At 38.7% G+C, this 27,191-nt stretch overlaps 1 protein-coding gene across 1 annotated transcript in view; it reads left to right on the top strand.

The window, feature by feature from the left end:
- The window catches only part of SEL1L (SEL1L adaptor subunit of ERAD E3 ubiquitin ligase), a 51,746-nt gene that overhangs the window by 7,974 nt on the left and 16,581 nt on the right, over positions 1-27,191 (top strand). Inside the window, exons 4-13 of the mRNA XM_045451774.1 lie at positions 12,429-12,596; positions 13,970-14,075; positions 15,126-15,288; positions 17,894-17,947; positions 18,038-18,097; positions 19,681-19,762; positions 20,130-20,284; positions 23,576-23,632; positions 25,897-25,965; positions 26,909-26,986. Coding sequence (XP_045307730.1) covers positions 12,429-12,596; positions 13,970-14,075; positions 15,126-15,288; positions 17,894-17,947; positions 18,038-18,097; positions 19,681-19,762; positions 20,130-20,284; positions 23,576-23,632; positions 25,897-25,965; positions 26,909-26,986 — 992 coding nt within the window. The remainder of the gene's footprint in view (positions 1-12,428; positions 12,597-13,969; positions 14,076-15,125; positions 15,289-17,893; positions 17,948-18,037; positions 18,098-19,680; positions 19,763-20,129; positions 20,285-23,575; positions 23,633-25,896; positions 25,966-26,908; positions 26,987-27,191) is intronic.

Here is a 27,191-nt window from a genome sequence, read left to right as displayed (position 1 = left end):
TAGGTGTTTATTCCTCTAACTGAAGCTCACATACACTTTAATTCTTTTCTAACTTTAACCTTCTTGACACCCTCTGTTTTTAAATTTACAACTTGCTCTTTCTCACAATAGAGTGTGCTAAATACCTATCCTTCTAAAATTAATTGTTAATGAATCCACTCTGCCCTGTCCCATCAGCCTCCTGTCATTTAGTTTATTATTTCAGATATCACTACCATACCCACTTATTATTTCCATTACTAGCTACTTTTAGAAATTGATCCAGATTTGACCTTTCAAAAATACAATTTCTTTATTATAAATACCCATACTTGCAAATAGAAAAACTGTGTAAAAAAATTAAAAGCATCTTAATTCCATCAACTAGACATAACAGCTGTTAACATTATGGAGAAAACTCAGGATCTTTTCTAAATGCATAGTTTTCAGAAGACTAAAATGGGACAAAATGTATATCCTATTTTATAGCCCATATTTTGTGCCTTAACAGTTCATCTTGAACAATTTCCTTTATCATTTAGTATTCTTTTACAGTGTGATGGTTAATGACTATAAAAAATTTTACATGTAGCGGTGCCTGGCTGGCTCAGTCAGAAGCGCACGCGACTCTTGATCTTGGGATCCTGAATCTGAGCCCCGCGCTGGGTATTTACTTAAATAAGTAAAACTTAAAAAAAAAAATTGACATGTCATAAGTTGGAAATAGGTTGTTTACAATGCTTTTTGTTGGGTGACCATTTTAGATGTATCCTTGTGCACATCTATGAAAATTTTCAGAGAATTAGTTTTTTAAATATGCTGGACTAAATATAAAATTTTAAAAGACATTCGATACATACTGTTAAATTGTTCTTAGGAAAAGTAATTGTTTACTTCCTTTGAAACTGCTCCTTTTCCTGCACCTCAGCCAGTGTGTATTACCATTTTTAAGTTTTTGCCAAATACTATAGCTTAATTCATTCTTTTTTATGTTTTATAAGGGAGACTTTGAAACATGCACAAAAGTAGAGGATGTAATGGGTCCCTGTACCCATCTCCCAGAGTCAGTGGCCCTCTACAATCCCATTCTTGTTGCGTCTCTGCCACCCCACACACATTAACTCTTTTCTTTCCTAGAGTATTTACAGTAAATTCCACATGTTATTTCACCTATGTATGTATCTCTCAAAGTATGACTTTTTTTTTTTCCAACAAAACCACAATAGTATTAGAACACCCACAAAATTAGCTGTTATTCCTTAATCACTCCATCCCCAGGCTCTCCGTTTTCCCAGCTGTTTCAAATATCTTCTTAGAAGTGATTTGTTTGAATGAGTATCCAAACTAAGATCATAGGTTTCTCTTAATCTATAACAATTCTCTCTCCCTTGTTTTTTATTTCATTTTACTTGTTAGAGAAATAATGTCCTTTGTGCTATACAGTTTCCCACATTCTGGATCTAGTTGGTCATATCCTTGTAATATAATTTAACGTGTTCCACTGTCTGTTGTCTAGTCTGTAAACTGGGAGTTAGCTCTACAGGCTTGGGTAGATTCAGCTCTGGTTTTTTATTGAGAATATCTCATAGCATATTGTGTACTTCCTTTTACATTGCATTGCATATAGTATCTGATTGTCCCACTTCTGGTGAAGAATCAATGAAGCTGGGTGGTGTCAGCCTGATCCAGCCACACGAAAATTCCTCACAGACATTTCACCTAGAGGTTTTGGCAACCATTTTGTTTGTTGTCTGGATTTCACTAAGAATTGCAAAGTGATGGCTTTCTAACATACAATTCTACCTGCATTTGTTATCTGGGATTCTTTTATGAAGAAAAACTTTCCCTCATCAACTATTTGGTTACCCTGAAACATAGTCCTTATAAGCAGGATAAATGCTCTAGTTTTTCCCTTGAAGTATTTTCAAATAATAACTTGGTGCCCTAGTAACCTCCAAAGGAGGCCAATGAGTACATTTTTTTGTTTGTTTTTGTTTGCTTTGCTTTTGCTTTGCTTCTGAGCATCATTACAGATTTGTGGGTTTCACATGTTGGTGCTTCACGCTATTGCAGTCACCCTTCTTCATTGCTCACATGACCCCAGGCAGGGTAGGATGTCTTAAATTATCTTTTACATTTCCTAACCCAGAAATGAATCAGCCATCCCCCCCCCCCCCCCACACACACACACACACCAGATTCCTGTTAGTGGAAATTGTATTTAGACACTACAATCTAGGCAGCAGGGACATGCACTGCAACTTAGTTGTCAGTACTGGTAGCCCTTTTTGGTGGGTATGTTTAGGAAATATATCATTCATCCTGATTCTTCCTTTTCAAATTAAATATTGTGAGAAAACCCAATGGGTCAGATCGGTATATTGGACTCCAGCGAATGAGAGATCTTACCCAGCACCAAACCTGACTAATATGTTCAAAGATACAATTATCACAAGACACAGGTGAAGTGTCGAGAAGTATGTGACTGCCAGGGCTGCTGCCAGCTACTGCTTGCCTCAACTAGGATGCACCCTGGCCTGGATTTTAACGTACGAAGCCTCTGAGTGATGCATATGGAATGTTATGTCCATGAATGGGGCTATTTCCATTATGAAACATCTCCAGTTTATTCTGTGATAACTGCATAGCTTGTGTGATATTTTCTAGGAAGTCATTCCTCATAAATATATACATCCCAGGTTTATGTACAGTGAGCAGTGTAAACATACCACGTGCATACTGCTAAAGTATTCCATAGGTAGGAAGGACCCGCCTGGTAGTAAATACCTTTAGTGTGCTTGCCAGAAGTCTTTTATCAGCATGTTTCTAACATGATTTGATCATGTCACCTCTCTGTTTATGTATAACATAAATTATATATGCATGGTTTTGTGTGCAGTCCCACCTACATTAGAACTGGGTACTATGATATTTACTTTTAGACTTGCTTCCTTTGTTGTTCTCTCATCCACATCTCTGCCATATTGATCTTCCTAAAACCCAAATTTGATCCATAACTCCCCTGTTTACAACCCTGCAGTATCTTCCCATTTGCCCGTGAGATGACACATAAGCCCCTTGGCATGATTCCCAAAATCTTCCACATGCAGCATGCCTGCTGGCTTCTGTGACTTCATCTCTGTGGCTCTGCCCCAGACCCTCTTTCAGTGATATCAAACCCATTACCATTCTTCAGATACACCGTGCAGTTTATGCCTCTAGGTCTTTGTACAAGTTCTTCCTGCTGCTTGGACTACCTTCCTCACCCCCTTGCCCAAATTTATCCTATTTCTACTCATCATTAAAGAAGAACTTAAGTTTCTCCTTTCTGAAGTGGATCTGAACCACCCAAGGATAGTTGAAGAGTCTCATGTCTGTAAGAACTTCCTGCCTCATGTCCCTGCTTTCCCCCTTATGTCAGTTCTCTAACAGCAACCAGACCAGTTTTCCTTCCTGTTCAGAGCCTCCAGTGGCTTCCTATCACATTCAGAATAAAGTCCAAATAAGGCCTTCCACGATCAAGCCCCTACTATCTCTCTGACTTTATCTTCTGCCTCTTCCCTTCATTCACATGATTCCAGCCACATTTGCCTTCTTGTTGAATATTTTACACTTAGTTCCAACTGTCTCTGGGATCCCCAGGACCACACCTCCAGGCTCGATGATTTTCCATGAGACTCATAGGACTGAGCATGTAGTCATATTTATAGCTATGGTTTATCACAGCAAAAGAACACAGAACATAATAAAGAGAAATATGCATAGGTGAAGCCTGGGGAAAAACTGGATGCAAGCTTTCTATGGTCCTCTCCCTGGGGAGTCACACAAAATGTGTTTAATTTCTCCAGCAACAAGTTGTGACAATATGGGTGACATGCTGTCTACCAGGGACACTCATTAGAGACCTATACCTAGAGTTGTTTTAGGAGGGTGGTCATGTGGGCACTCTGTACCTAGCACATACCAAAACTGCAGACTCGTGGAAGGAAAGCAGGTGTTCACCATAAACCATATTGTTTGTACAGTTGGGATGAGTCATTCCTAACAGGGTAGCAGGAACCCTTCCAAAATCTTAAGTTCCCAGACACCAGCCAAGGGCTAACCTTATAAGCAGGTCTTTTCAAGGACAGAAGTTAAAACCTGCTATGTGAACTCTTCTCTGCATAGTCTACCCCCTTGGTCATTAGCTGTCTTGGCTTTACAGCAAAGTTACTCTCAGTGAGACCCAGACAACAGAGTGAGAACAGTCTGCAGTATTGGTTTCAATTATGCCCTTCATGGGTCCTGGACTCAGCCAGTCAACAAATCCCATTAATCATAAAGGCCTGCCTTAGCCAGGTGGCTTCCCCCTTAAATATCTGTATTAACCCTTTTTACCTGGCCTTAAGCATCATTTCAGGCCCAGCACAACTGGCCAGTAAGTTGAAGCTAAGGCAGTGTCGTGATAGTCAGGGTGCACATACAGAAATATAGTCCCAGAGGGCACGTGTAGTAACCCTGCAAACAAAGAGTTTACCATCATTGGGGCACCCCAAGCAGGGCATATGTTAGGCACTATGATGCGGCCTCCTACCATGGGCATCTTGTCCTGGGGTTTCCAGTCCGAGTCATTTAGCTCAGTCTTTAGTTTCAGAGGGACTACCAGTCAGCTCCAAACAGTTTTGTTGTCCGTGAGACCAGTGCATCCACCTCATGAGTGGGGACAACAGCTGGAAGTTTTCTGCATGGCAGGTGCAAGGGCCCGGCCGCCTCCTGGTACCTGATGGTCATCCCTGTCAGATAGGAGCACAGGCTCAGCACTCTGAATGCAAAGCACTCTAAACAGTTTGGAATGGTGCAAGGAGGGGGAAGAAGCTTCCAGGAATAGTTTCAAAAAACAAACATCATCATGCCTTCTCCCCTCACTCATACCTCTTCAAATGCAGGAGTTTCAGTTGATTTTCCTTGGTTGTTACAAAATCAGTGTTTCCATTCAGCAATCATTTTGTATTTTCTTAGTCATCCTCTAGTCTCATCCATACCTTTCACTTGGAGGGGTTCTGTGTAAGAGGGGCAGAACATCTTCTCAGAAGAGCATTTTTATAGAGCTGAGACAGAAAACCACCATGTTCAAAAATCGGTCAGGACAAAATCTTGAATTTTCAAAAAATTTCATAATTTTCAAAAGTTTTAGAGGTTTACATAATTTCTCACCCCTTTTGCCCTGATCACATAACCAGTAAGCAGCCTAGAAAAGATCAACCCTTCTCTGAGGACAGCTGCAGTGAATAATCAGATTGCACTAAGGTGTGTGCACAGGAGAGGTGAGGGAAGTGGTCACGTAATCAGTCCTTGTTGGAGATGGCAGCTTATCAGGAGAGCCAGACACAATTAAGACATGCCCGGAGTCCACTCAACCTGTAAGGAGTGAATAGAGGGTCATAGTTCCTGTGATGTACCCTCTCACAAATTACAGCTTGGGGCAATAATCACAAGTTAAATATGCAGCCAGTCAGCAGCTTGATTTCAGGTAGTCCCATCGAAGAACAATTCCTTTCCTGTGAGCATTTGTATGTGACCCAAGCATTCACGATTTCCTCACAATGTGGGGACCCACAGAAAGGTGGCCTAAGGTACAGAGGTCACAGAATCCGAGCTGTTTAATGAGCCTATTCCTGTTTTCAGTTCAGTCCAGCTCACACTGGAGCTGGAAGCCTGTCCCAGATAGCATCAGGTTTGAGCTTAGAATCAAGTCCAGGCAACTAGGATCTGTGAATTCAAGATTTTTTAAAAGCCAAAGGCTTTTTTTTTTCAGCAGCAAAGGCAAGATGCTGCAGGGCCAGAAATTCTAAGTGACATGCAAAGTGACTTTGCTACACCTTTTGTGTTGTCAACCTTTGAGTTCCCTCCCTTTCTCTCTCTCCCTCTCCCCCCCACCCCCATCCCCACAGGCACGCATTTCAGGCTCTAAGGTCTGACCTCTGCTTTCACAAGCCCTCAATAGCCAGCTAAAACCTGTTCTTTAGAACTTTAAAAGTGTGTATCTGTAGATCACCTCTTTCTTACTGTCTCCCTATTTATAGGGGCTTCACTAAGCAAACATCCGAATCTTCCATAGCAAAACCCAGCAATTACAGAGACTTGTTCCGTTTCCAATACTCAAAGGAGTTTAAATTCCAACCCGCCCACTGGTGGCAAAAAGCAAGGAAGTTGTGTCCCACTAACACATTTCTTTTTTGCAGCTTCTCCTGATCAAGATGATTCCTCAGGCATGTATGGAATTATAAGTATTAAACATTATATGTCAATTTATATCATGCATCCAGCGTGATAGCCATGAAATACAAACTACCAAAGAAATTCCTGTTCTTTTTTTTACCTTGTTGCAAATTTACTTGAACTGCCAAGAAATAAATTTGGCATTTACATGTTAACATCACAGCTGCCAGGGAAGATCCCGGCTGGAGGCTGGAACGCAGGGGAGGAAGGGGAGTAGGGGAGGCTACTGCAGCAGCAGCTAGACTGAAAAAACAACAACAACAAAAAAACTGCTTGGGCGCTCCCTCCCTCCCTTTTCTTTCTGGTTTCTCTGAAGTTTTGTTCCAGCCCTAGGACCTGGTTTTATTCCCTCTTGCCCCCCACCCCCCACCCCCCCATCCTGCCCCTCCACCCCACCTGGAGGAGAGAGCACTGTAAACGTTTAACATTTTTGGCCCGTTCACCTTTGGGAATTCGGGAGCCCTTTCTCCTATCTGGAGGAGAGCATAAAACCCAAAGGCATCACTTTAGCTAATGTGTCCAGAAGCAGTGAGCTCACTCCCCTGGAGTTGGATCTATCATTTTCAGATTCCACAGGTAACATTTATGTCTCATAACAGAGAGCAGCTCAGCTGCTGCACCCCACGGATGACCCTGTAGCCACCTGGCCACCAAAGATTCATCGCAGCCTGTCCGCTGTCCTTCCTTTCCCAAACAGTGCTTTCACCGTATTTCAGTGGGTCGGGGTCATCATAGCGAATCCTACTTCTGATGCCAGCTGACTTGGGGTCTCCAAGACTAACCCCGGGTTCCTTGATTTGCTGGGAGGACTCAGCAAGTAGTTGTACTCACTGCTTTGGGTGATTATAGCAGAAGGGATACAAACCAAAATCAGCATGAGACGAAACCCAAATGAAACAAGGTGCAAGTTTCCAGCAGTCTTCCAGGGGACTCCTCAGAGAATGTACTTAATTCCCTGAGCATGTGTGGCAACACAGGTGAAATATTACCTTCCAGGGAAGGTGGTTAGAGACCCAGTGCTTGGAATTTTTAATGCAGACTAGTCATGTAATCACTCTCAGCCTAGCCTGTACCAAAATTGTAGGTTCCCAGAAGGAAAACAGATGTTGAGCATAAACCACATTGTACAGTTTAGGCCCAGTGAGTCACTTTTATCAGTTAGGGTAGTGGGAACCCTCCCAAAATGTAAGTTCCCTGATTCTAGCCAAGGGTCCACCTTTCAGAGGAAAACAGCCATCCCTGTGGTGACTGTTTTTTGCACATTATCCCAGTAAATGTTTTTTGCAAACAAATAAATAAATGGCCATCAAGAGGGGAAGTGATTACATTGTGGTGTTTCCTATTATAGAATATTTGCAGTTTTTAAAAAGAACATTTTTATTGCAAATGACAAAATCTGTTAAAAAGTGGCAAAAGCAGAGGGTTTTTTGGTTCCATAGGCTGTTCAGGGCTCATGCCATTGAGGACTCCAGCTCCTCTCTCTCCTATTCAATCTCCTTAGTAAATTAGCTTCATCTTCATGTTGGTTCCATGTGATCACAACTGATGGTGGCTGTACCTCAGGAGGCTACAAAAGGCTGTACCTTCCTTGGTCCTCAGGAAGAAGTGATACCTGCATCAGAAGGGCAGGAACCTCCCCTAGAAGTCACTAGTAAAACTACCAAGACAATCATTTGACCATCCCTAGCTCTACAGAAGGTGAGGAAAGGGTTAAGAGTGAGCCAATCCGCAGTCTGCCACCTGCAAGAATAGTAGTGTAAAGTGAAAATGCCACATTGCAAATAATTCACTTAGTATGATCCTTGTATTGATCAGGGTTCTCCAGAGAAATGGAACCAAAGGCTGCCTGCTGGCAGAATTCCCTCTTCCTTGCTCAAGGGAGGTCAGTATTCTGTTAGGCCTTCAACTAATTGAATGAGACCCACCCACTTATGGAGGGTAATCTGCTTTACTCAGAGTCCACTGATTTAAATGTTACTCTCCACAAACACCTTCATAGAAACATCCAGAATAATTTTTGACCAAATATCTGGGCACTGTGGCCCAGTGAGCTGACACAGTTAACCATCACAGGTCCCTTTTGTAAAAGAAAAGACTTTTTTCCCCCTATATATTTGTAAGTGAAAGAGAAAAGTGAACTACTTTTCTAGTAACAGTGGTTTGTTTACCTGGGGAGAAAAAAGGGAATTTGCAGTGGTAGCCAAAGATGACTGTGATTTTTCTTTAATTTTGTATTCTTTCCTATCGCTGTGATTGTCTCTGCAACAATAAACACGTTATCCGGATAGTCTTAAAAAAGAAAAAATTAAGTCAAATGTTGAGCATCTTGCTTTATTTCAAATGGCACAGAAGGAACTGAGTTTAAACTTGATAAATCATGCTTAAGTTGGGCTTTGAAATAAGCAAGTTGGTTGAGTAATAGGATGGCATTTCTACCTCATTGTCACTCACATGGGGGTGGCTGGAAATAAAACCTTAATTTAGTGATCAGACGTAACAGAAGATAGATGGCTTAGGAAACATAGGTCATTCCCTACAGCAGGTTTTGACTTCAATGAAAAGATTTCATTGTTTTATTTTGTTTTGTTGGGGTGTGCAAGAAATTAGTTGTGCAAGAAAACGCCTTTAGGAGACCATCGTTGTGGAAAAGCACTCCACCGGGTGCTGTTCGAACTCTAAGAACTGTCTTTAAAGCCATTATTCAGAGAAGCTCACTCTTAAGTAGCTCACTCTTAAATTGCTTCTGAGCAAGTTTTACTCTGTATGGTTTCTGATTGTGCCTGTCACTTAAGTGTCATGAAGCCTGTCACTTTCTTCTGGGCACATGGGCCAGTGCTTGTTTGTCTTTCTCCTTTAAAATTAGTTCTCTTGTGAATTCTTATCTTAATGTTTTTTCATTTTCCATATTACTACCTTTCATTCTTGTTCTGAAAATTGTTTTAATCCTTAAAGCAAGGCCTTCCTGCATAGTCTGCTTCTCTTTCCTTCCTTCCTCCCTCCCTTTCTTCATTAACATGTCATTTCTCAGCTGTAGTTAGAATTCTCAGCACTGGGTGAAAACAGTCTCTATAATAAATTATATAACATTGGGAATTTCCCTAAGAGATTGTTGTACCGTATTTCCACAGTAAATACCTCTTTATTTGGCCTATACCATTTGCTCTATCTCAAGTAGGGTTTACTTTGAATCATCTGTAGTTGGGTTTGATTTTAGTAATTTGGGGATTTTTGATGATGGTTGGTTGGTTGGTTGAGTTTTTTGGTTTTTTTTTTTTAATATGAGATTTATTGTCAAATTGGTTTCCATACAACACCCAGTGCTCATCCCAAAAGGTGCCCTCCTCAATACTCATCACCCACCCTCCCCTCCCTTCCATGCCCCATCAACCCTCAGTTTGTTGGTTGGTTGAGTTTTTGTCTTGGTGTTTACTAAAATTGATGAACAGTATATGGTTCAACACTATATGTTTGATAGCTTTTTAAGATTAAGTGATTGCATTTCAACTATTTTCTACTACAAATATATTTGACTTAAATTCTACTTACTGTTGTAGGCTTGGAAGTGCAAGATAGCTTCAAACAAGCAGCATGATTAAGTAGTTGTCTTATTAATAGAGCACTTATCTAAACTTATAGATACAGTATCAGTCTTTACTGGCAGTGTAAAAGCTCCTAAGATGAGAAATTTGCAAAACTAAATCCTTTGCTTTTATCTTTACAAACTACTGTTTTGCAGATACTATTTTTCTCAAGCAAATTTGAATCTAGTAGCAGTGCATAGGAGTGCCTTTTTCAAACTCTGTAGTTAAATTTACCCCTATAGGGCTGTTACTAAAGGACACTTTAGCACACCTTATATTCTGTACTAAAGATCATTTCTTATAAACATGGACAGGTCAAAGTATTTGTCCCTGGTAGTAATTATCAGGATAGTGAATGACATTTACCTGCCGGTAAACCATTTGAAATTTATTTTGAATTTTTTTAATGTTTTTATTTTTGAGACAGAGAGAGACATAGCATGAGCAGGGGAGGGGCAGAGAGAGAGGGAGACACAGAATCGGAAGCCGGCTCCAGGCTCCGAGCTGTCAGCACAGAGTCCGACGCGGGGCTCAAACTCACAGACTGTGAGATCATGACCTGAGCTGAAGTCAGATGCTCAACCCACTGAGCCACCCAGGCACCCCTTATTTTGCCTCTTATAACTCACTGAAAATAGTTTTCAAATTAGTATCTTCATATGTACTCTTCTTTGCCCTGGAAAGAAGGAGAGCACATTTCTAGCCTTTCAGAGCAGGCGTGCCTGTAATAATAGCAGTTGCCATCTCTTGAATGCTTATTACCTTAAGTGGCAGGCACCATGACGGGTCCTTTACATGTATTATTTCAGTTCATCTTTGTGAATAACTCTATGCAGCAAGGACTATTATCTCTATTTGTAGATAAGGCAGTTATCTGCAAATAATTTTACAGATAAATGAAGAAATTAAATAATTTGCTCAAAGTGCATGGCTAATAAGCAGTAGAATTTGAATCAGGCATTCTAACTCCAGAATCTCTACTCTTAATCACTAAGCTCTGCTGCCTAATTAAATTCTCCATGTAAAATCAACTAGTGGAAGTTGACATGTACTCACACTTAACCATGTATGCTTCTAGGCTCAACCCTGGCCCGCTGGTCTTCTCCTGTACTTCTCATTTGGCATTCTTATGCATACTCTTGGCCTCCAGTATATCTGGGAACTGGAGAACTTCCTCCAGTTGTCTTAAGACATCTTGTTTTTGTTTTTTGTAGTCACTTTGAATGTAGCAGGATCAAAACTTAACTTGCCCCTGATCCGTTTCATCCCTACCCAATAACCTCCTCCTTTAGTGTTCTCTTAGTGAAGACAGCCATCTCCTCACTTCCTGAAGCCTAATACCTAGGAGTGTTCCATGACTCCTCTCCCCTCTCATCTACCTAGTCAGTAAATGATACTGTTTCTACTTCCTTGGATCACTTGAGTACATCCACTTCTTTCATTCCATTGTCCTCTGCAGGCTACCATTACCTCTCAATTAGACTGCTGTCACAACCTTTAAACTGGTCACCTTGCATCCAGCCTTGTTTCTCTCTATTCCATTTTCCACTCTCTTAATGAAAATGCAAATATGAGCATGTCACTCCTGTTTAAAACTCTTAAGTGAATTTCCATTGTTCTCAGGATAAAGTCCAGGCTCCTTAATTAGATTTGTCAGGGCCTTCCTACTCTGGCTTCTTCAGGCCACTTTAGCTTTTAGCCTCTTCTCTCATCCACCTTGGCACTCACACTGCATGTTCTGACATACTGAACTTGTTGTAATTTTTCTACTGTACCATGCTGTCTTTCATTTGATTCTCAGTGCACAAGGTTCTCTCTGTCTATAATACTTCTCCCACCCCACCCTGAAGCAGTTCATCCACCCTCGTCTCCTACATATCCGTGAAGTTCAGTATAAACCTCAGTTCCTGACAGGGGAGGCTTTCCTTTTCATAACATAGATCATACTTTTGTTTAAAGTCTCTCTTCCTTGCTAGGCGGTAAGTTGTGTGTAGCAGAGGCCTCTGCTCCACCTCGTTTCCAGCACCTGGCATAATTTCCAGCACCGAGAAGATACTCAGAGCTTAAGAACAAATTAGAGATATGGTCTTTACTTTTAACAAGCTTGGGGTCTAGTGGAAGCTAGAATATGGAAAGAAAGAACCTCAGCACGTATGATAAGTACTCTGATAAAATGCTGTCAGATCACAGAGGTGTACATGAGTGATTAACTTTACCTGTTAACTTTATACTACTAAAGAAATTGAATTACAACATTCAGATAGAAAAAAGAGTTGTGCTGAACAGTGGAATTCGGTTGCATTTGCCTTGTTTTTTGCTCACTAGTTAGCTGGGAGTTTTGCAGTAGACTCTTAACATTCCAAGGTTATCATCTCTCAAGACCTTCAGAGATTCTAAGCTAGATACAGAGCTGGGTAGTCAATCAGCCACGTCCACTAAGTTGACCCACCCTTAAATCGTCCCTACAGAAAATTGATGCTGACCCTTTCATGTTCCCCATTTATTTTAAATCATGTATTTTTGTCTTCAGATTCTAATCATTAGAATGCACAGTATTAAATCCATGAATACCAGAGGTGCTCTTCATGTTTAGAGTTCTTATCTTTTCAGCTTTGACCGCTATCGAAGGCACAGCACATGGGGAGCCCTGCCACTTCCCTTTCCTGTTCCTGGATAAGGAATACGATGAATGTACATCAGATGGGAGGGATGATGGCAGATTATGGTGTGCTACAACCTATGACTACAAGGCAGATGAAAAGTGGGGCTTTTGTGAAAGTAAGTATTGTTCAGTAGGAGGCGTGTCCACATTGCTCTAGGTCTTGCATAACATTTTTAAGGCTTTTTTCTAGCCATCCTTTTCCCACCTTGATCAGAAGTGGTCAGTGCTGATGACATAGTTATGGTCCTAAAGACTAGATTTATGAGTAGGAAGCTTGCGGTGTACTTACTTCCAGGCTGTCACCTGGGCGGTGGATCCCACTCGTGTTTTATTTAGAGGTGATTTTCCGTTGGTGTGCACAGGTTGTCCCGTAAACCCTCGGCAGGCTGCTAAATTAATTAATGTAAAACATTTTTTGGCAATGACGGAAACAGAACATTATGTTGAAGGTTAATTAATAGCACTTAGAAGAAAAATAATACCTTTTTAAAATAACTTTGAGTGGAATGTGCTGGCTAAGGGAATATTTGGTAGATACAGTATATTTAACTGCCTAAAACGTTAATGTCAGTATTGCCTCTAAAGGCAAGCCGTGTTTTCAGGTAAAACTTCCTGTCAAAGAACAACAGAAAACCTTGAACATACCTCCTTTGTTACCAGGTAACATTTTCAAAGTACTGGTTCTGATAGAATATTTAGGCATTCCTTAGAGATATCACCAAATATAGTCGACCTTCAGATGTGGGCCAGTATGATTTAGGTATTCCTGTTTAATACATCAAATTTTGTTGTTATATTACAAGAAGTAGTCTCTTCTATTTCTATAAATATTCCTAACAAAATATTCAAATGTCTTTTGATGAGTTCTAGATTTCTGCTAAAATGCTCCAGTATAGTAGCAAAATAATTTGGGACATCTATACCAATGCTATGATTTCCAGTGTTATATCACTACACTGGGAAGTACAGAGAACTTGAATATTAAATCAAGATCTCTGTTTAATAAAAATCCTTTTTATTTTTTGTTATGTAATTAGTCAGATATCTTCTCCTTATAAAGATGCAACCTTTCAGGTAAGGCTAAAGAGTACTTTGACTACAACAGTATTTTTCTGACTATTGTTTTTTACTCTTCTTCTGTCCTGGTTTTAGCTCACCTTGGTATATAATCATAAGGCCCTCCTGGAATTTTAGTTTGAATTATATAAAAAGTTTTATGATTACTGGCAGGAAAGCACCTTCCAAAAACAGGTTGATAATTGCTTTCTTTACAAGAAAGTGATTTCAATGAGTTGTTTTTTTTTTTTTTTAAGTCCTCTTTTGTCAGATAAAGGCCACACACAAAAGCCATGTGTCTTTAAAGTCAGATTTGGAAATAGTGAAATATTGTGTTTGTATGACTACCCAACAGAAAATATATACTGATGTTTGATACATAACTGGTATAAAATTAAAATACATTTAAAAGCATCTGACATTTTGTTTTTAGCTGAAGAAGAGGCTGCTAAAAGACGGCAAATGCAGGAAGCAGAAGTGATGTACCAGACTGGGATGAAAATCCTCAATGGAAGCAATAAGAAAAGCCAAAAACGAGAGTAGGTAGCACTACCAAGTCCATTCCTCCCCTAACACAGGCCATTACTGAGATAAAAAGCTAAAGTGTGGTATTTTTTTTCTTTTTGAAGTCTACTCCCAAAGACAGGATTTCTTAAGTTGTACTATAAGAAAACCTACTATGAAATATGGATATTAGGGCCACTACTTTTATCAGATTTCAGCTCATTGGGATTAAAACATTATAAATACTCGTCACAAGAATGAACAATAAGCAAAAGGGAACTGATTAAAGCTGTAATGGTTTCTGAGAGCCAAGAATACCTACACTGTTCAGATTTCAAAATGACGTAAAACAAAAGGAATTGTTGTTAGGTGTTTTGTTTTTTTGTTTTTGCTTTGTAATTGTCTTGCAGACAAAGACTAGAATTTAGGAATTTGGAAAGAATATGAGATGAGTTGACTGTCTTCCAACATTTTATGTGCCTTACTTTTAGTTTTAGCTGACTTTTGTTATAGTCTGTGCAAAGACTTTAAAAGAAAATTGCCATGGTTATCATTGGGTTATTTATTGGATACCACATTATTATAATTTGTCATTGCAAATCTAGATAACTTTCTTAATAGAAATTTTTAAAATTAGACTGTTCTAAAATATTGGAATAACAGAACTGGTACTTTATATAAAAACAAAAGTAGCCAGAATGCTTTCTACATATATAAGTAACACAATTTAGTAGAAATCAAATATCAGAAGGATTCTATAGAACAGGGAAATTAATTTTTCTGCATTTTAGCTTTTGTAAAAAAAAAAAAAAAAAAGAAAACTTTTTCAAGTTTTTTTTATTTCAGTAATCTCTACAGCCAATGTGGAGCTCGAACTCAGAACCCCAAGATCAAGAGTTACATGCTTTTCTGACTGAGCCAGCCAGTCAGAATATATATATATATATATATTTATATATATATATATATATATATATAAGTGTATATATATATATATATATATATATATGTATATATATTTTAATAGTAGTTCCAAAATATTGCTAATTTGTTTTGTTTTGTTTTTTAATTGCTTATGTTTAAAGAGCCTATCGGTATCTTCAAAAGGCAGCAGGCATGAACCATACCAAGGCCCTGGAGAGAGTGTCATATGCTCTTTTGTTTGGTGATTACCTGACACAGAATATCCAGGCAGCTAAAGAGATGTTTGAGAAACTGACTGAGGAAGGCTCTCCTAAGGGACAAACTGTAAGTGCACTTCCACGGCAGAATCTCTTGGCACACAGCACTTGTTTATTTTCACAGCAGTTTACTCTCTATGGTCTGCCTTCCTTTAGTAAGGATGGCTGCGAGGTAGAATATCTTTAAATACTAATTTTGCAGCAGATCATTTTACCAGTCTTCTCAGACAGTCTTTTTCCTTAGTCTGAGAACACTTGTGGTCACCTACGGCCTTCTTGAGGTTGCATCTTACCACAATTATATTTGTAGTTTTCTAAATTCAATCTGTAAAGAGTGAAACATGAAGGTGATTATTTTTTTTTTTATCTGAAGTCACTCCCCACTGCCCTTTTTCCAAACTTCAGATGCTGCAGCTTTTGGTAATCTTGGTGGTTTTTTAAATGTTCATTATAGTACATGTCCATTATAGGAAACTAGAAATACAAATTAAAAAATACTAAGAAAGTAAGCATCCTACCTGTACCACCCAGATCTGAACATTGGTAACATGTTACTGCATGCACACCCTTCTTGACCTTTCTCTTTGTGTATTTATACTGTGAATTTTTTATTAAAACGAGATGCACAGTCTTCTGTTCCATTACTTGCTCATCCAGTGAATAGCCCTCACTGCTTCACTCTGGTAAATGTAATACCCACACAGTATTCATAGGGTGTTGAACCAAAACATTTTCTTTATACTTGTTTTGTCCAAAGCAGCATCCAGCCTAGGACTACACTTTATATTTGGTCTTTATTGCTAGCACAGTTCCCACTTTTCTCTCTTATCTGTGTTAGAAACAGGACCCATTTTTCATCTCTGTTTCCTACAGAGGATGTCACAGCTAAAGGCTGATGAACACAAGGAAAATACTTTTGGCCCAGACTGCCTTATGGGGGATGTTCTGTATCCCAGACTGCATCACACCAGTTGGTACATGATACCTGCTTAATTCCCCTTGGTAATAGTAAGATTGACAGCTGGATTTAGGGGGCCACCCCATTTCTTTTATATGCTCTCAATAATTCAGGTTTATTGAAGGTATGGGATATGCTTAAATATAAATAGTCACAGAGGAGATCTGTTTTCAGACTGTGTAAACAATAACAGGAATTGTGACCATCGTTTTCTGTAGGACCAAATACCTAACCAGTCTGCAGCTCTAACATGGTCGTGGTTTAATTTATAAACAGGTTATATGTTAACTGTTCCTCCTTTGTTTTCAAAGCTTTTTTTCCCTTCTTTAAGTCATTTTATATAAAATTCACACATACATTCTTTATCTGTAGATACATTTGGCTCTGAAGTATGGTTTTTCTTCTAAGGCATCTTTTCCCTCTAATAATAGCACCTTACCGTGCCACGGTGCTTTATGTTGTACATTGCAAAACACTCTCTCTGTGGTAATTAATTCTAGCTGATGTAACAGACACAGCCCCCAAATCACAGTGGCTCAGCACTACAGAGAGTTATTCCTTGTGCATGCCAGGGTCGGTGCAGTTCCCCTGCCTGCGTCCTGTCTTCCAGATGGTGACTCAGTCAAGGGCTGCTTCTGCCACATAGCTGCAACCGTCTGAAACGTACGGCTTTGAGCCATCATGAAAGGAGAAGTGAGGGCTGGAGGATTCTCTGGAAAGTTTTTAATGGCCACACCTAAAAATGGTTCACATCTCTTTTTGCCGCATCCTAGACATGTGGCCCCACCCAAGTACAAGGGAGGCTGGGAAATATAAAAGAGCTCATAGATTTTGATGAGCACTGGCACGTGATATATCTGCCTTTCTAACTTTAGCTTATGCTTTCGTGTCATCAAGGATTGTCCTCAGAAGGCAAAGATTAGAACCTTACCAATACATGTTTTGGTTGGTTGGGGTGTTTTGTTTTGGGTTTTTTTTTTTGTTGTTGTTTTTTTTAATGAAAAAGTGTGTGTGCTTTAGCATTGTAAAGTGACCTTTCTCTGTTGACCCCTTCAACTTGACCCTTGCTGCCCCTTTTTATTGCTAGGATAGTTTATCTTGGTAGTCTCTTACCATTTTCATTGTGTTTTCTCCTTTGCTAGGTTATGTGTTGATCATTATATCATTATAGGGGCTGTTTGGTTCTCAAAATAGCTATTGATCAAGATAAAGTAAAAGCCACATTTGTGTTCAGCTTTGTTTTTATAGTTAATATTTTACTAAGTTGTCTTTAATCTTCAAGGTAGACTATTTGTTTAAAGTTGTATTTCAGGGGCACCTGGGTGGCGCAGTCGGTTAAGCGTCCGACTTCAGCCAGGTCACGATCTCGCGGTCCGTGAGTTCGAGCCCTGCGTCAGGCTCTGGGCTGATGCCTGTTTCCGATTCTGTGTCTCCCTCTCTCTCTGCCCCTCCCCCGTTCATGCTCTGTCTCTCTCTGTCCCAAAAATAAATAAATGTTGAAAATAAAAATAAAAATAAAAATAAAGTTGTATTTCATTGTGTAAAACCTTGAATGCATTTCTGAGTCTCTTTAATTCCATAGTTGTACATACTTGGGGATTCAAGTCTTTCAGCATCTAAAGATTGTTGCGTCTTTTCGTAGTTCATAAAACCATGTCTCTGCTGGATACACTTCCACTAGGGAAGAATTCTTACTTTTATCATTTTATTTCAGGCCCTTGGCTTTCTTTATGCCTCTGGACTTGGTGTCAATTCAAGTCAGGCAAAGGTAATAATACGAAAACTTTATCATGTGCAACAATTTGAATTGGGTCAGTGTGTGCCTATGATCAGTTAAGTGTCTTTTGTTCTTTCACAGGCCCTCGTGTATTACACGTTTGGAGCTCTTGGGGGCAACCTGATAGCACACATGGTTTTGGTAAGTAAGATTTCAGGGGAAGACTTAGAAACATTGAGTAGCAGAATGTTTGGGTTTTGAGGAGCCATAACTTTTCTAGCTTTCATGAACAAGATCTGCTTATATTCATTCAGATCAAATATTCAGTTGAACGTCCTTTAAATTCTTATTAACAGATATAACACTTGAATCTACATGTGGATGAAAATTTGTAGAGTCCACAGTTTTTCTTTAAAATGATTAGTTTGGCTGATTGCCCTTAAAATAGAGATCTGATAAATGGCTCTTTTTTTTTTTCTGTAAGTTGGAAGCTTGTTTGTCAGAATCATTTCCTAGGTTGAGTTTTCACAGATTTTACATTTAAGTTGATTTTCCATTGAACATTGATTTGTTTTACATTTATATTCACACGAGTAAGGAGATCATTACAGTACAAGAATCACCTAGAAAGGCACTTAATTCACACTGGTGTCAGAAGGAGAGGTTAAAGGAAAGAGGTTAAAAGAAAGTTTCTTTCTGAGGAAAGAAACAAAGTAACTTTTGAGGGATAAACAGTAGTGAGTGAATAGAAGTAGAAGGGCATCCAGACAGCAGAAGCAATATGTATAGAGGGACAGTGACAAGGAAACATGGTGCTTGCAAGAAAATACAAGGTTTTTAGTGGCTGGAGAGGAGAATGCCAGGAAGTGCATCAGGAATCACGTAAGTGAACTCTACATCCTGCCAAGGAGCTTAGACCTTGTCTGTGACAGACACAAACTGCTGAAGTAGTTAAAGCCACTGAAAAACAAGGATGTTGCTCTAGCTTTCTGAAACATTCCTCACTAGTTCTGAAGCTTTTTTTCCCATTGGTTTTTTCATCTGTGGTCACATTTATTCCTCAAACAGTAATTGAAAAGTTGCTTTAGATGAATTTTCCAGAAATTTGAAGCATTTATTTTTGTGTGGCAAAAGTATGTTAAATATTTTTTACAGATAACTTTTTTTAATTTACCAATCTTCTTAAATAATGGCTACAGGATAAAAACATGAAATATTATACACGTAATTATACTATAATGCCCTAAGGATTGTGACAGTTTGTAAAGTTGAGTCTGTACTAAACGACTCAAGAGGCTCTACTTTGCGTCTAATGTTCTTTATAATTCACTATCTTCCCCCTCATTCTGAAATCATTTTTTGCTGGTGTCTTTGCCTGCATCCAGTAATCGTTTGTTTTCCCTGTTTTGCTAATTGTTGCTTCTTTGCTGGTTTAGTAAATCAACCCTGTTTTGGTTAAAATCCTGTCTAAAATAAGATTAGAATGTGTTCTTAGCAAGAGCCCAAGTAATTTTCTTTTACACATTAGATACGCAGAGTTCATGCATAAGGTTCATGGCATCTGTTTGGCATCTGTTTTGATTTCTGTGGGAACTTCATTATTTCCTAGTGCTTAACTATAGTCTGGTTGTTGGAGTTGCCGAACTTAAAACTCAGGATAAATGAGGTGGTGATGTACTGGGATCAAGGAACCATAGAATTACATCCTGAGTGCAGGTGGCTTTCTTTGTTACAACGAGAGCTCCAGTGAAACCACAGGCTTCTCACCAGAGATTGTCTCACAGGGTTACCGGTACTGGGCCGGCATCGGAGTCCTCCAGAGCTGTGAATCGGCACTGACTCACTATCGTCTTGTTGCCAATCATGGTATCTATTTTTTTTTTTTTTTTTTGCCTTTCACCGTATCAAAAGAAACAAAAACCAAAATGGATTTAACTTTAAATACATCTATTTTTGTTGTACTACTTGAAATAACCGTGACTGACTCTCTTAAGTGGAATGGTCTTTACCCTAGTTGACTAAGAACTTGTGTGTGTATGTGCACATGTGCTTTGGATTCCACTTCTTAAATAGTTTGTCGAAAAAACTGGGCTTCTGTAGATTACTATTTTGTAATCTGTAGATTACTGTTTGCATAAGGTCTGTCAACATTTGGCAGCTGAAATGATACTTTTTTCTGTGGAACAATGCTTCTGACCTTCCTCCATGTTATTACTTCGTCCCCTTGTTTCAGTTGCTAGTGACATCTCACTGACAGGAGGCTCAGTAGTACAGAGAATACGGCTGCCTGACGAGGTGGAAAATCCAGGAATGAATAGTGGAATGCTGGAAGAAGATTTGATTCAGTATTATCAGTTCCTAGCTGAAAAAGGTGATGTACAGGCACAGGTATGTATTTAAACATCTCACGGTATATCTTACTGCATTTTATATTATAGTCTCGGGCAAGCACTTACATCTATTAGAAACATTTTTATTGCTCTGAGCGATTATTAACTATATATTAGAATCACCGGAGGAGCTTTTTTTGTCTTTTTTAGAGTGTAGGACTCTTGGTACTTTAAAAAAAGTTCCATTTGGGGGGCGCCTGGGTGGCGCAGTCAGTTAAGCATCGACTCTTGATCTCAGCTCAGGTCATGATTTCACGGTTCGTAAGTTCAAGCCCCTCATTGGGCTGTGTGCTGATGGCGTGGAGCCTGCTGGGGATTCTCTCTCTCCTTCCCTCTAATCCTGCCTGGCTTATGTGCTCACTCTCTATCTCAAATAAACTTTAAAAAAAAAACAAAAACAGACATTTCCATTTCTGTTAGGATTCATCTGGGATGTAGACTAGGCATGTGTTCCTAGAAGCTGGCCCCGTGATTGCACCACAGTTGAAAACCATTGCTTGAAAAGAGCAGAGTTTTAGAGATGATGAGGCTCTTATTAGAGTCCTCAAGGATGAAAACTGCTACTTTTTTTAAACAGAAAGTCCCTGGAACATTTGTAATTTCAGATGCCCTTCAGAGCCATTTACTGTTCATGTTTCCTTTGCTTGTCGTAGACCATAATTTCCTCAAGGTCATCAACTGAAGTAGCCCAGTTCAATGTAAATTGTACAGTATATCAATCAAAATACCATGTATAATTTGTTATTTCATGGGTTATTTGATAATCCTAAAACAAAAAGGAGAACTTCAACATCTGCCTGTTTTTTTCTATGAAATTTAACAGATCTTTTCTGATTTAGAAATTTAGAGATAAGCATTAGATACTTTTTGAGAACAATTAATTTTGAGACTTAACAGAAGGGAATCGTAGGTTAAAAAACAAAACAAACAAACAGAAAAACGGGCCACCTGGGTGGTTCAGTCGGTTAAGCGTCCAACTTTGGCTCCGGTCGTGATCTCACAGTTTGTAAGTTCAAGCCCTGCATCCAGCTCTCTGCTGTCAGCACAGAGCCCACTTCAGATCCTCTCTCCCCCCTCTCTTTCTGCCCTTCCTCTGCTCTTTTTCTCTCTCTTTCAAAAATAAGTAAACATTAAAAAATTTTTAAATTTAAAAGAAAACCTGCAGTGGAATATCTAAATCTTAGCTTATGGAAATTATAATAGTTATCTTGTCTAATTAAACATCTTTCTTTTATATGAGAAACCAGTTAAAATTCAAAACCATCTAAATGCCTCAAAATAGGGAACTACTTATTTCAAATTTGACACTTCCATGTGATGGAATTTTATGCAACCATTAAAAAACTATGTAGAATATAGAATACTTCAGTGTATTCAGTGGAAAACTCAAGTGAAAAAAAATCCATATGTGGTATTATGTATCATTTACTTCTTTTTACTACTTGAATTATGACCTTAATATAGAGAAGTACATAAATCTGAAGCATACAGCCCCCTGAATTATCACCAAGTGAGCATCCTGTGTAGCACAGCTAGCATCCCGGAGCCCCCTCTTCCCCAGGGGTAACCCACTGAACTGACTTCTAACACTATGGATTGGTTTGGCCTGGTTTTGAATTTTATGTAAAAAAAAAAAAAAAATCCTACATATTTTTTGGAATCAGCTTGTTTTGCTCAGCATTGTTTATGAAATCAATCCATGTGTTTTCATGTAGCTGTAATTCATTCATTTACATTACCCTGTGGTTATTTCATTGTATAAAATCCCACAGCTTACCTACCCACTTTACTCCTCCCCGGATTTGGGCTATTGCAAAGAATGCTCTGTGCATATTCTCTTGCATGTCTTATGCCAGTACTGTCTTAAATTTCTGTAGCTTTAATGGATCTTGATATCTGGTAGAATACATTCTCCTGCTGTCATATTCTCAATATTCTCTCATATATTCATATGTGACCCATGTGTAAATTTAGAAGTGAATTGCTTAGTTTTCATATAAATGGGGATTTTCTACTTTTTTGTTGAGTTCTAGCTTAATCCACCATGGTCAGAATATACTCTGCATGATTTCAGTTGTTTGAGATGTCCTGACACTTGACTTATGATCCATCACTTGGTCAGTTTAGGCAAATATTGTATGCTGAAGAGAATATGAATTTTCCAGTCTTTGGGTATAGTGTTCTTTGTGTGTCAGTTGAGTCATGTTTCTTAATGCTATTGTTCACATCTTGTGAATCCTTACTGAATTTGTCTTCTTTTTCTGTCCAGTGCTGAGACAGTATTGTTTAAATTTCCCATTGTGGTGTGGATTTGTCTCTGTCTTCTTGTAGTTCTGTCAATTTTGATTTATGTATTTTAGGCCAGGTGGAGTGCACTTAGACTTAATATTGTTGTCTTTTTGTTAAACTAGTTTGCGCATCATGAAATGTTCTCTTTTTATGTCAAGAAATATTTTTTGCTTTTGTACTCTGCCTGCTTCTAGCTATGCCACTTTCTTTTGGTTAGTATTTACATGGAGTATCTTCTGTATTCTTTTGTATTCAACTTCTTGTGCTTAAGATACGTCTCTTGGAAGCATCAGAAGACTACTTTTATATCTTTATCCATTCTGACAGTCTTTTAGTTGAAAGTAGTTTGTGATATATTCAAGTTTAAATTTTCTATCTTGCTTGCCTTCTTTCCTTATGCTTTTCCATGCTTCTTTGTCTCTCTTCTCTTACCTTCTTTTGGTTTGAGTGGTTTTGCTGTTGCTTCTCCTCCCTTCTACTAATGTGATAGTTGGACTTTGTTTTACTACTCTTTTATCAAAGTTTAGTATGAATGAGCACTTTTTACCGTTTCTTGGACAGTGCAAACTTTAGAGTACTCTGTATGTTTTAATTCTGTCAATTTTTGAATTCCACAAGATATTATTTTATACAGTCCATATAATTTAGATTACTCACAAATTTAACTTTCCATTGCTCTTTATTTCTTACTGCATCTTTAGGCTTCCCAGGATAAATTTCCTACCTCCTAAAGCACATCCTTTAGTGTTTCCTTTAGAGTAGGTTCCCTGGTGACAAGTTCAGTTTTAGTTTGCCTGCAATAAATGTTTTATTTCAGAAAGACGCCTTGTAATTAAAAGCAGGCATTTTCAGTTCTTAGAAAATGTAGGTTAAAATAGAGTAATATCTTCAGGAGTTAAGACTAAGTCTTTAAATTTTTGAATGATGAACAGAAACCTTTTTGTAGTTGTAATTACACACCAGATGCTACCATTTACTTCTCATTTTTGTTAATTTTCAGGTTGGTCTAGGACAACTGCATCTGCACGGAGGCCGTGGAGTAGAACAAAATCATCAGGTAACTTTCCTATTCCCGGGGCTTTGCACTTCATGTCGTAGATGGAAATGATACCCCAGATGTATTTCTTGTCAGTCAATGACAATATCAAGTTTGTGTTATTTAGATAATCTTCACAAACGATCTTTTAAGATCCAGCTAACCCCTGAGAAAGCTGAAGACTAAAAATGTGATTATACCTCATAGTGGTGGGAAAGGCTTTTTTAATTCTGAAACCTAGTTCTCAATACTGCCAAAAATACATACACAGTGTCTTAGTTTCCTATAGGTATGTGATAGAAGTATGTCTTAAAACTCCCATTAGAAAATATTTTAGGGGCGCCTGGGTGGCTCAGTTGGTTCAGCATCCATCTTCAGCTCAGGTCATGATCTCGCAGTTCATGAGTTCAAGCCCCACATCGGGCTGTGTCCTGGCAGCTCAGAGCCTGGGTCCTGCTTGGGATTCTGTGTCTCCCTCTCTCTCTGCCCCTTCCCGGTTGCACTCTATCACTGTCTCTCAAAAATAAATAAACATTAAAGAAATAAAAGAAAATATTTCATAGAACTGAGGAACAGTCATTGTTGAGGTTGTGAGCAGTTAAGGAATATACAACTATAGCAGTCAGGTCTATATCCAGTCACCAGCTTTTGTCTGCTTTATGCCCGAAATCTCTCTCATCTCTTCCCTTCTATCAGTATACCTACCACTTGTGTGAATCATCTCCTGCTTGCATTTGCTAAGCAGTAGCCTGTATTTGTAAGCCACACACCTGATACTGTGTTCCCTTGCTTAAAACTCTTGAGTGGTCCATAATTTCCAGTCACTTAAAGACCAAAACCTGGCCTTTTGAGTCACAGGCACATGGACCTTTTCTCAGGTCTTTGAAAATATCAAGAACCTCCCTATCCCCGGATTTCTGGAATACTAGTCTCTCTGTATAGAGTGAATATTATTCTACTTCCTTTCTTTATGTAACTAATTCCTACTTATCCTGAAGAATTCAATTCCAGTGTCTCTTACCCCAAAATATCTCCCTGGACCCCTAACCCCACTCCAGGAATAGGTCATGTACCACAGTTACAGTTTCTGAAAATCTGTATTTATGGCCCTTTCCCATTGTAAATGTGTTAATTATATAATTAAGTTGTTTTCTCTGCTAGAACTAAGTTGCAAAAGAGTGGACTTTGCCACTTTATTCCCAGCATCTGACAATATCTAGTACATACTGCTTGATAACTGTTTGTCAGACTAATAAAATTGTTATTCTGCCATAACAGTTAAATATTCTAATTAAGGGTATTTCATTCCCATATCCCATCAACTTTAAGAATTAGATAAGAGTACACTTAAAACTATACCAGATATGGGGCGCCTAGATGGCTCAGTCGGTTAAGCGTCCGACTTCGGCTCAGGTCACAATCTCGCGGTCCGTGAGTTCGAGCCCCGTGTCAGGCTCTGGGCTGATGGCTCAGAGCCTGGAGCCTGCTTCCCATTCTGTGTCTCCCTCTCTCTCTGCCCCTCCCCCGTTCATGCTTTGTCTCTCTCTGTCTCAAAAATAAATAAATGTTAAAAAAAAAAAAAAATTAAAAAAAAAAAACTATACCAGATACCCATGCTTTATTATTATTTATTTTTTTAATTTTTTTTCCAGACAGCATTTTGACAGCTTTCATTGTCTGTAGGTCTTTAAAATGTATATCATTAGGCCAGATGAATCGGTTAATAAAAATGTCAGGTACAGAATTCTGGATGGTGAGTTTGCTGCATACTTTTTATACAAGTTTTGGGATATTCTTGGTGTATGGTGCCGACTTGTGAAACATTCACACAGTGATCAATTTTTTCAGTACCTTCACAGAAGAAATAAACTGAGTTCCCAATATATAACTGCATTAACTCAACAAATATCTGTTGCTTTAGGTGACCCAAGAAAAAAAGCAAGGGAGATCAAGGAAGGGAGTGATCCATAAGTTCAGGGCAAGATAGTGTAGCTTAGCCTAGAATGGTGGTAGTGGGGGATGGTAGGTGGATTCAAGAGGAATTTGGTAGTGAAAGTTACAGGACTCAGTGATGGATTGGATATGAGATTCGGCGGGCGGTGGCGGCGGGGGGGGGGGCGTTACCTTAAGCAGCCAAGAGATGTCATGTTGCTATTTACTTAAACTGAGATAACTGCAATATTACAAGATTTTTTAAATGTTCCTGAAATAATTATTTTGGTTAAAAGCCAAAGGCAGATAGATTCTATAAAAACTAATTATCTTAATAAATTCTTTTCTCACAGAGAGCATTTGACTACTTCAATTTAGCAGCCAATGCTGGCAATTCACATGCTATGGCCTTCTTGGGAAAGGTACTGTATGTCCTGTGAACATATTATGTAACAGCAAGAGGTGTTTGCATAATAAGCACATGTTGTATTTAGGATCTACAGTTTACCAAAAATAAAGTAGAAATGAAGTTTCCAATGCAAGGATGTTGTGTCTTGTGGCAAAGTAAGAAAAACTTCCTTTTTCATTATTTTGAAAACAAATACAGTATAAACCAATGGGTATTTTCATCTATAACAAATCCTAAGGTTAGGATGCTCAGAATAAATATGTCACAGAAATTCTTGCAAATAGAAAAATCTCAGCAGTGTTTGCCACATAATTGCAGCAAGTTATTTGGGGCCTGAGAACTTTACATTCAGACATCCCATCTATTGTAGCATAGAAATTGGTATTCCTCATATATTTTTGTTTAAGAATTAATTTTCTATTCTTCTTTCTTTTGGCCCTTTCATCATGTTCCATATCTGGTACTACTCTGATCATTCAGTGTTTGAAACCTTTTAGTTCTTTTCTTTTCCTGAACTTAAGACCTACCCTTTATCTTACCCTGGGGACAATAGTGGTGGAAGAGAAATGGAAGCAGATATTGGTAATAACACTCCTTTTTTCTCATTTAATCACTGATCCCAAGCAATTTATCAACCACTTGACTGCCTTGGGATAGAGTGAGAGAAAAGATTCACCTTGAGTTAAAGATTTCCCCTCTTGAGATTGATCCGTGAGCTGATTTTAATGTATTCATATTTATAGAGAAGTCATAATGTGGTATGACAAAGAATATATAATAATGCTAAAATGTTTACTTTTAATGCTTTGCTTTTAATTCTAAAATATCCTGTAGGGAATTTTAAACTTTGTTGAAAGATTTCATGATTTCTCACAAACACCAGAATGAGATGAGCTAGAAATACATTATAGGAGAGACGGTTATAGCTCGTAATAAAATTAGGCTTTGTTTTGTAGATGTATTCAGAAGGAAGTGATATTGTCCCACAGAGTAACGAGACAGCTCTTCACTACTTTAAGAAAGCTGCTGACATGGTAAGATCTCATGACTTGACATATTGAAATGTGTGCCATATTATTATTTTAGTAAGTTTATTATACTGAAGGATTAGTCATAACCAACTCATGCCTCAAATTATTGAAAGTACCTGTGATTTGTGTGAACGGATAGGCTAGAAAAAAACCTTCCCAATAAAAGGCATTTTATTGGTTGGGCGGGGGGGGGGGGGGGGGGGGATGG

Source organism: Leopardus geoffroyi, chromosome B3 (assembly GCF_018350155.1).
Source record: "Leopardus geoffroyi isolate Oge1 chromosome B3, O.geoffroyi_Oge1_pat1.0, whole genome shotgun sequence".
In the NCBI taxonomy this organism is placed as follows: domain Eukaryota; kingdom Metazoa; phylum Chordata; class Mammalia; order Carnivora; family Felidae; genus Leopardus; species Leopardus geoffroyi.
The sequence above is the reverse complement of the archived record's forward strand: the minus strand, read 5'-3'. Positions and strand labels throughout refer to the sequence as shown.